This window comes from Rhea americana, unplaced genomic scaffold (genome assembly GCF_003343005.1).
Source record: "Rhea americana isolate MKP2758 unplaced genomic scaffold, rheAme1 scaffold_27, whole genome shotgun sequence".
Classification (NCBI taxonomy): domain Eukaryota; kingdom Metazoa; phylum Chordata; class Aves; order Rheiformes; family Rheidae; genus Rhea; species Rhea americana.
In genome coordinates, this window is record NW_028186390.1 from 7,150,926 (window position 1) to 7,160,810 (window position 9,885).

The following is a 9,885-nucleotide window of genomic DNA, read 5'->3' on the forward strand; positions in this document are numbered from 1 at the left end:
TGTGGGGGCAGAATGGGGTTCCTGTTTGGTGCTAATGTATAGGAAAGTGTCTGGTGTCATTTGGGGTTTTTTAACCTCTTGGTGGGTCTATCCTCACTTTGAGGATGGATGCTGCTTCATCAATGAGGCAATGAGGATGGATGTTGCTTCATAGGCTGTGTTGCCTTGGAGGACTCACGGAGGTGAGACCAGAGCAGGTCGTGGAGGCCTGTTGCCTGAGCTGCTCCTCGTTCCTCCAAGAGGAGGCTCGCGTTGGCACTTCGTTAGCAGATGTACTAATCTCTTGGCCATAGGACTGTCCTGCAGGGACAAAAAGGGATAGACACCCTGTTTTGCTGTCAGACTGCAGGGCCTGATGCTGCATGCCTGTGCATCCCTCCGCATGTGTGGCTGGAGATGCCTCCCTTGCTGCAGAGACGCAGGCTGACCTTGCAGAAGGGCTGGTTTGTTATATGGTGCAAGCAGGGGATGGGGTCCAGGGGTGAGGGGGAGGCAGACTGAGTCATCTTACTGTCCTTGTGTACACCAGGGGACATGCTGCGCTTACGCACGGTACTGGAGGCCATCCAGAAGAACATCCACTCTTCCTCCTTGATCTTCAAGCTGGCCCAGGATGCATTCAAGATTGCCACGCCAGCTGACAGCAACTCAGATACGACACTGCTCAACGTGGCGCTGGAGCTGGGGCTCCAGGTATGGGAACGTGACAGGGATGCCTGTAGTCCTTCTGCCCCACTGGTTGTGGGAACAGCCCCGGGGCAGGGGGGAGAGGGCTCTTCCAYTGAGCAGGTGGTCCACCAGGTCACCTAGGACTTGCATGGAAGGAGTAAACTCATTGTTGCATGGCCTTGAGCAGGGCWGCTCAGCCTCAGGAACAGCCCTGTGCCTGCTGCAGTTTAGGTGGAGGCGAGGCAACACCTGAAAACGTTGGCAGGGAGCCGAGAGCCAGCAAGGCTGTGAGGATCTTTAGAACACTGTGGTCTCGGGTGACCTTGGGTGGTCCAATGGGGTGGCTGSTCACCCTGGGTTTGCCTTGTAGGTGATGCGCATGACTCTGTCCACCCTCAACTGGCGGCGGCGGGAGATGGTGAGGTGGCTGGTGACATGTGCGACAGAAGTGGGTGAGTACCCTGTCACCTTGCTCTGCCAGGGGGGAGCTGGCCTGCATGTGGTGGGAGCAAGGTGGGCATGGAGACTCCAGGACCTGTTCATAGCCTTAGGCCAGGGAGTTGGAGGTCTCCTGGGTCTCCCCTGTCTTTCTTCTAGAGGAACTCAGGGCATCCCCASAGTATCAGCTGGCAGGAATGGGGCCATAGTGAAGAGTGGATTTGGGACTGGGACAGATCCCTCCATGGCCCTTCCATGGACCATGCTGGAGGTGTTTTCAGTACCCTGTGGCATGGGTGTGCAGGGTGGCATCCCAGTGTGCTCCCCTCTAGACTTGTTCCTGTTGTAGCAGGGGGTACAGCTCCAGCACTGCTCTGGACTCACTTTTCCTTGGCTGAGGGTCCAGGGTGGGTCAGGATGTCTGGACATGCAAGAGGAGCCCCATAATACACGCTGGGCTCCGGGGCTCTGCCATGACCCCTGTATCTCTTGCAGGAGTGAGGGCCCTGGTGAGCATCCTGCAGAGCTGGTACTCGCTCTTCACCCCTACGGAAGCCACCAGCATTGTGGCTGCCACAGTGATGTCCCACAACACCATCCTGCGCCTGAGCCTGGACTACCCACAGCGGGAGGAGCTGGCCAGCTGCGCCCGCACCTTGGCACTGCAGTGCGCCATGAAGGACCCCCAGAACTGCGCTCTGTCTGCCCTGACGCTCTGTGAGAAGGACCACATAGCCTTTGAGACTGCCTACCAGATTGTCATTGACGCTGCCTCCACTGGCATGACCTACACCCAGCTCTTCACAATTGCCCGCTATATGGAGCACCGGGGCTACCCGCTCCGGGCATTCAAACTGGCCTCGCTGGCTATGACTCATCTCAACCTAGCCTACAACCAGGACACGCACCCGGCCATCAATGATGTGCTCTGGGCTTGTGCCTTGAGCCACTCTCTGGGCAAAAATGAGCTGGCAGCCATCATCCCGCTGGTGGTGAAGAGCGTGCACTGCGCCACGGTGCTCTCGGACATCCTTCGCCGCTGCACAATGACGGCCCCAGGCCTGGCCGGCATCCCCGGCCGCAGGAACTCGGGGAAGCTGATGTCGACCGACAAAGCGCCCTTGCGGCAGCTGCTGGACGCGACGATAAGCGCCTACATCAACACCACACACTCCCGGCTCACCCACATCAGCCCACGGCACTATGGGGAGTTCATCGAGTTCCTCAGCAAGGCCAGGGAGACCTTCCTCCTGGCACAGGATGGGCACATACAGTTCGCCCAGTTCATTGACAATCTCAAACAAATCTACAAAGGCAAGAAAAAACTGATGCTGCTGGTGCGAGAACGGTTTGGGTGAGCCCCGGCTGCTGCCACTGTCACTGGCAGAGTCTGGCCGCGGTACAGGGACACAAGAAAGAAGAAGGAACGAAAGCGGAGAACACCTTCCCCCAGTCGGCAGAGGCTGCTCTGTTCTGTTCTTCTGTTTTTTATTTTCTTTCTTTTTTTTTTCTTTCTTGGATTTAACCATTTCATACACTGAGAAGATCCAGAGATTCTTTGGGCACAAACCAAAAGGCAACCAYGGGAAAGGATGGTTTGCTCAGCCCTTGCCCTCCCTTGCCAATACCAAAAGCTAACTTGGAAATCTAATACCTCCTTCCTGAAGGAAGCGGTCGCTGGAGGGATCCGAAGGTTGCAAAGTACAAAAATCTTAAAAATTACGTGGAGGAAAAAAAAAAGGAAAGAAAGAGCGAGCAAAGAAACCTGCAACACTAGAACCTCATGCGTCACCAAAAGCGATGGCTTTGCAGAGTGCTTCTCCTGCCCGCCCGAGACATGCAAACTCCTCTATTTGTGAAGATACTTCAATAAAAACAAATTAAAGTAACTGTTCTCAGGGATTGCTTACTAAAAGTAACACAAAAAAGCATTTATGATACTGTAAATACTATAGTATATGTGTCAATTATTAAATTGTAAAGTTATAATTATTTATAATTCTGTCTTTTATTTGGGGGATACTTGAAATTGTYGTGGGCTGGGGCGATTATTTTTATTATTGCTATTATTATTATTATTAACTATTATTTAAAAAACCATCAAAACCGCAAACAAAAAGAGGAGAAGGCACGCGAACATTTCTCAGGTTTCAGCATTGTCAGCAGCGAGAAGGGTGTGGGGGGAGGCAAACGTCCGCTTGACTCGCAGCCCTGGGACRGACGGGCAGACAGACGGACAGAGGAGCGGCAGCCCAGCGCTTGAGGACAGCAAAGGAATGGACTTGGGCAGCGCTTGCTCGGACACGCACGGACGCTGGCCTCGCAGTAGGCCCTTCGCCGCCAGTGGGCCGGACCGAGCGGTGAAGGATGGCGCGGCGGGCGCGGGAGCAGCGCGAGCCCACCTTGTACATAGCCCGGTTTTTAGCCTTCTCTCCGTGGGCGCCATGTGTGAGTGTGCGAGGTGCGTGGGAGCGTGTGCTCGAGGGGTGCCTTTCTTAGGGGGAGGGAAAGGGGGGCAGGGGCAGCAACGCAGCCTCCTTGGGGCATTTTTACTTTCCTCTCCAAGCTGTGGCCAACGTGGGGATACGCGTGCAGTGGGCGCTCGGCTCCTTGCCGGCTTCACGGCGAGCAGCTGGGCCGAGCCCTTGCCTGGCTGGAGGGTGAGCCCTGCGCAGGGATGGACTCTCTCTCTGGCCCTGGGCCATTGGCATTTAGGTTTTGTTTCATTTTTTTTTTCTGAAGGGTTGGGAGGGCTGGGGAGGCCGGGGCCAGTCTGGACAGTGACTTGTAGTTAGAGAACATGGGCTAGTTAYCTACTGTCTGGTTTGACTTTTATTTTTTTGGAAAGCGACTTGTGTCCACGCTCCGGCCAGGAAACCAATTGTACTCAGTATCTGTCGCCACCAAAATAGCATTCTGCAACCAGTCTGTTTCTCTCCTTTTCTTTCTTTTTTTTTTTGTGTGTGCGTGCGTGTATGTGTGTGCGTGTGACCTTCATCTGATGTTTAATAATAAAAGGGATGAACATTACCATACGTATCTCTACTGCCTTTATCTGAAGCTGGAGGGGTTTCCACGTGTGCGGTGCAGCACGGGCAGCACACACGATCCAAGGAGGGCAGGCACCGCRGGGGACGAGGTGAGGCTGCTCTCCAAGGTGTCCTGGCTCGTCCAGAGCACCTGGCTCACTTGCCTTGCAGAGGGGCAGAGAGCAGTGAGACACCCGGGTCACCCTACGTTGCGATTCCCAGTGTCAGTGAGTCCTAGCCCAACCTGGGGCAAGGACGGCCCTGGCCATGCCGACTGGAGCAGCATCTGAGCAAGCAGTGGCCTCATCTTGATCGATCCTACAGCCAGCTTTGACCGCAGTGAGTGGGCTGTGGTGTGAGGGGGGGTGTGGGGGGGGTGGCATAGTGTCACATCTCAGGGCTTCTGGGTGCTACTGGCATCCCAGGGTGCTCACTCTGGGGCTTGCTGAGCCCCAAGCAGAATTAGGTTCCCTGAGGAGGGGATGGTTTTGTTGGGGGATTTCAAGGTCTTGGTCCCAAAGAAAGTCTGGGCAGGAAGCTGGGGAGGGTGATTGTTACGCTAGGGCCATGCTAGCTGCACCCCCTGCCCCCCGCCTCCATCCCAGCCAGCAGGCCTTTGTGCAGAGGACTCTATCACATGGCCAATAAGCGCGAGCTGGCTGTCCCCAAGGTGAGTCCCACTGGGTCTGCTACCAGAACGAGGAGGCCCCAGCACAGCTGGGTCAGTGTTGCACTGCCTGAGGGGAGGTTGTAGAAAGGCAGAGCCACAGCAGGGCCAAACAGCCACCAAGAGCTTTGTGGCTGACCGCCACAACCACTCCCAGGACAAGAGGAGAGGCGAGGGGATGGCCATGTCCTTCCTTTGGCCAAGCAACCACTGCAATTCCTTCTCCAGCGCCTGAGGGGGATGGCTAGACCCAGGCTGGGCCTTGGTGCCAGGCCCTCAGGGCTGTTAGAGATCCTAAGAAAATGCTTTACAGGTTGGGGTTCCCTGGAGTTCCCCATGTGCCTTATCCCAATGGCAGGACTGAGATAGGCCCAGGATAGGCCCTAGGACAGCCCAGGGCTCAGGGACTCCCTGTCATCCTCACACACCACCACTGGGCTGGCAGCAAAGCCCATCTCCTCTGCCACCAAACAATTCCCCATCCCCACCCCAGCCAGAGCCACACGGCTGCCATAGAGAGGTGCTGGTTTAATGCTATATCCCAACCTGGAATGAGCCCTGCAACCATGCAGCAGTCGGGGTGGCCGTGCTTCAGCCACTGTCCTGTCCCCTGAGCCCCAAGGCTCAGCTGCGCTTGTTCATGTGGCGGGAGTGAGCRTGCACGGCCTCCACGAAGGCACCCACGTGCTCGGGGCTCATATCAGGGTAAAGGCCGTGGCCCAGGTTGGCGATGTAGCGTTGGGTCCCAAAACCCTCCAGCATCTTCTTCACCAGCTCCCCAATCTTCTCCTGCAGGCATGGTGGGAAACCACTTGTCAGCCCCATCCAGCCTGGGGTATCCAGTTTCCCACTAGTCCCCATCCAGCCTGGGATACTTGGATCCCCATGCCAAAGGGTAGGGCACACACAGTAGCACAGGCTTAGTCCTGCTGGGGACAGGAGCCAATTTTCCAGGTGGGGAAACTGAAGCAAGGAGGCTTTTAACTCAGGCCAAAACTAGCCCCTGTTGCTGGCCACAGCCATCGCTTACCTTGGGCGCATAGAGGGCACACGGGTCCAGGTTCCCTTGCAGGGTGACATCTTTGCCTATCTGCGCACTGGAGTGGAGAGGAAGCAGGTGAGCAGATGCATGTGGCTCAGAGAGCAGGGGCAGCTGGGTGCTACTCCAGCCCCTACTACAGGGCACTTGGGACACCTCAGTGCAGCCCCTGGTTGCTGTTAGCTCCATGTAGTGCTAGAGCCGGGCTCTCTCCACCCCAGGCCAGAAATTCCCAGGCCTGTGATGGCTCAAGGCAGAGGAAGGGGCTGGGACACTCATCCTGAGGTGCGGCATGGGCATATGAGTGCTGTGCTGTGCCAGATTCCTACCGAGCTTCCTGTGGCCGTATAGTCCAGTCAAGACCGATCACCTCGTAACCAGCACAGGCCAGGTCCCCCAACGCGTAGTGTGCGTCCTTCGCGAAAACAATCTGGGGAGAGAGGAGACGAGCAGTGACTCTGCTCTGGGCCAGGCCCCTCTCCAYGAGCTGGAACAATGGGGGACAGTGCGGAGGATACAAGTGGTACCAGGAGCTGCAAGGAGGGATGTTGTCATGCTCCTGCTCCCGTAGCAGGTTGGGGGAGCAATGCCTGTACAGGTGGCACATGCCCAGTGCAGAGCACCCATGTTGGGCTGCTGGGGGCTGAGTGAAGACACCAATTCTGGAGCTAGGAGGGTAGCTCAGGGTCCTGCTCAAGGGTGGGCAGGACCCTGCAGCAAGGAGTTCCCAGACACCATCTGCACTGATTTCTTGCCTGTTCTTACACCCCTTCCTACTGCTAGGGCAAGGAGCTGGCCATGCTACTCCTCCTCCTCCTCACAAGCCCCCAGGCAACAGGACTACCACAGGCAGCCCTGGACTCACCATGGGCACTAGAGGTAGTGCCTCAGCCTTCAGCTTGCTCTTCACGCCACGGGCGATGTCTCGGATGTAGGGTAGGGCAAAGTCCTGGAATTGCTCTGGGCCCAGGTGCCCCGCGTGTGATTCAAACAGTTGAAGTGCCTGTCAGAGATGTGGGGCTGGGAGAACCAAGGGCACCATGCACCCCAGTCCTTCCTCCTTCTCCTCCTCCCAGCTGCTGGACCTCCTCCCAGCCCCACTCTTTGTCCCTAGTCTCTGTCCTCCTGCCCGGACTCAGCCCTGGGACACACCTGTGCTCCAGCAGCCACCTGCCCCACTAAGTAGTCGGTGATGACATCTGTCAGCAGCCGCAGCAGTCGGTGGCTTGCATCAGGATGACGATAGAGCCATCTCTTGGCCTTTGCCATTGTAGTGGAGCCACCACCTTCAATCATATAGGACATGAGCGTCCACTGCAAGAAGCAGAGGAGAAGACAAAGAGAGAGATGAAAGATGTGAGGCATCAGCCATGGGATCAGTGCTGAAGGCAGGGCTTGTGAGTGCCCTAGGACTTGAGGCTCAGCTGCTCCTACATCAAAAATCACCCTGCTTTGCACAGGATAAATTACACTACTGAAGCCAATCCTGCCAGAAGCGGGCAGCTCTAGGGGAAGAGCCCAGAGGAAGGAGTAGGGAAGACTATGCCCACTTCCCAGAGCCCCATCACTTACAGGTGCCCCAGAGAAGCCAATGAGGGGCACCTTGCCCTCCAGGCTGTGCCGTGTCAGTGTGATGGCCTGAAAGACGTAGTCCAGTTCTGCAGTCACATCCACCTTCTGCCTCAGTTTCAGTAGATCCTCCACTTCCTTCAGGGGCTCCGGGAAAGTGGGTCCTTTGCCAGGTGCCATGACAACATCCATGCCTAGTGCCTGGGGATGGAGGAGAGAGGAAGAAGCAGGAATGGGTAGTTCTGGACCAGCCCCTTTCCTACCCACTGCTTCCCACTACCAGCCACAGCACTCACCTGGGGCACCACCAGAATGTCAGAAAAGATAATAGCAGCATCCAAGGGGAATCGTCTGAGTGGCTGCAGAAGGCAGAGCAGAAGAAGCAGTGTGAGGGACCCAGGTCCCTTCCCCACAGAGGGCTCAGACATGCACACAGCCACCCCGAGCAATGGGGTCCTTGAGGTGTGTCAGAAATCTGCCTGGTTAAAGGTGGTTGTACAGCCCATGCCACCCTGTCCCATCTCAGTGGGTTGCTTGGTGGCTGTTAATCGGTCCCTGAGCTAGGCTTTGGGCTGCAAAATATCCTGGGAGATGCAGCCGCTCAGGGTAAACGGTAGACCTAAGGGACAGGGAGAAAACCTGTCCCAGCCTGGGAGAAGCGAGGGGACACACACAGACCTCCCCAAAGGTCTGCTCACCTGAAGCGTCAACTCACAGCACACCTTGGGACTCCGGCACGTGGCAAAGAAATCTTGTGCAGCTCGAGTCTCCCGAAACTCTGCAAGAAACACGCGTGAGCGCGACAGGGTGCACATGGGGCAGCACCAGCTCTGCTCTGCTGCCCAAGCAGCACCCGKTCGTTTGCTCACCAGGCAGGTAGCGCCCGGCTTGCCGCATGCACCACACCGGCGTGTACTCTGTCTCCTCGCCACGAGCTGCTCGCAGGAATGTGTCATTCTTCAGCTTGGGGAAGCCCTTGGGGCTAAGCCAGGAAGGAGCAGAGACAGGCTGTCAYCAGAGAGAAAAGGGCGCCACTTCCCCCCGGTGCAGAGGGAGACCGCGCAGGCAGGACAGGCTGGGAGGGCGATGACTTGCACAGGGCCAGTAACTTGCCTCTTGCAATGGCATCACTAGCACCAGCTTCTTGCCTCAGTTTCCCAGCAGGACAGGGGGCTACAAGAGACCCCTTAGCGCTGCCAGGGGTGAAGGGCACCTTGGAGAAGGGAGACGGGTGCGTTCCCCTGCTCGTGGCCAGGCAGGCCGGAGGGTGAGCAGAGCCAGGCTGGTCCCCAAGCACCAGACCCCCGCAGGCCTGGGGCTGCGGCACTCGCTGCGCTGTGTGGGGCCCTGCCAGGTCTCCAGGGACCCGCCGGGGCGGTGCTGATCCAGGGCACAGCTCCCGGGAGCTCGCCCCAAGGCAGCCCGCTCCGGATCCCGAGGACGGGGCCAGCGCAGGAGGCCTCCGGGGGACAGGCGGTGCCTTGCCCAGGGCCCGGCGAGATTAAGTTATCAGCAGCAGCAGTTGCTCCCGCCTGGAGAGACTCGGGGCCAGCAGGACCCCGGGTGGCCGTGGCGTGAGGGGTCCCCGCGCCTATCTCGGCCRCGCAGGCCTGGGCCGGTGGCACGGGGCTGAGCCCCCGCGGGCTCGGTGCAGGTGCCGCTACGGAGCGGGCGAGCCCGYGCTCACGCTACCGCGGCGGCCTCCGCTCCCCGGGCAGCCGGGCGGCCCGGACGCTTCCCGGCGGACTCACGGCGCGGGGTGGMGGACCAGTATCCCCAGTGACCCATCCCGGTGCAGCACCGGTGTCCCCAGTGACCCATCCTAGTGTGGCACTGGTGTCGCCAGGGCCTCACCAGTGCCCCCAGCAACCCATCCCAGTGAGGCACCAGTGTCCCCAGGGCCACACCAGTGTCCCCAATAACCCATCCCAGTGCGGCACCGGTGTCCCCAGGGCCTCACCAGTGTCCCCAGTGASCCATCCCAGTGAGGCACCAGTGTCCCCAGGGCCGCACCAGTGTCCCCAATAACCCATCCCAGTGCGGCACCGGTGTCCCCAGGGCCTCACCAGTGTCCCCAGTGACCCATCCCAGTGAGGCACCAGTGTCCCCAGGGCCGCACCAGTGTCCCCAATAACCCATCCCAGTGCGGCACCGGTGTCCCCAGGGCCTCACCAGTGTCCCGAGTGAGCCATCCCAGTGAGGCACCAGTGTCCCCAGGGCCACATCAGTGTTCCCAGTGCAGGGCCCCAGGGCCGCACCAGTGTCTCCAGTCTCGCAGCCGCGTCCCCAGTAGCGCACCGGTGCCACACCAGCGTCCCCAGCGCGGGCCCCCCGTGTGGCGATGCGGGCACAGGGGAGGCGGCCGCACGCGATCCTGCCGCCCCGGGCCCAGGTACTCACACGAGCCGCTCGCTGCCCTCCATCCTCCCGCACGCCGCTGCGCGGTCCGCCTCCGCCCGCCCCGCCCCGCCCCG

General features: G+C 58.8%; 2 protein-coding genes across 2 annotated transcripts in view; one reads left to right on the forward strand and one right to left on the reverse strand.

The window, feature by feature from the left end:
* ZSWIM5 (zinc finger SWIM-type containing 5) overlaps positions 1-3,096 on the forward strand; it is a 53,286-nt gene extending 50,190 nt beyond the window's left edge. The window contains exons 14-16 of the mRNA XM_085308201.1: positions 530-693; positions 1,040-1,121; positions 1,603-3,096. Of these exons, the coding sequence (XP_085164327.1) occupies positions 530-693; positions 1,040-1,121; positions 1,603-2,465 (1,109 nt within the window). The 3' untranslated portion in view covers positions 2,466-3,096. The remainder of the gene's footprint in view (positions 1-529; positions 694-1,039; positions 1,122-1,602) is intronic.
* A 727-nt stretch (positions 3,097-3,823) lies between these two features.
* On the reverse strand, positions 3,824-9,857 carry UROD (uroporphyrinogen decarboxylase). The gene is made up of 10 exons (XM_085308151.1): positions 9,812-9,857; positions 8,281-8,393; positions 8,110-8,189; positions 7,708-7,770; positions 7,415-7,612; positions 6,995-7,156; positions 6,708-6,845; positions 6,172-6,272; positions 5,834-5,900; positions 3,824-5,592 (listed from the first exon to the last, which is right to left on the reverse strand). The coding sequence occupies exons 1-10, from the start codon at positions 9,832-9,834 to the stop codon at positions 5,428-5,430; spliced, it is 1,110 nt and encodes a 369-aa protein (XP_085164277.1). The 5' UTR covers positions 9,835-9,857; the 3' UTR covers positions 3,824-5,427.
* Between the last annotated feature and the right edge of the window lie 28 nt (positions 9,858-9,885).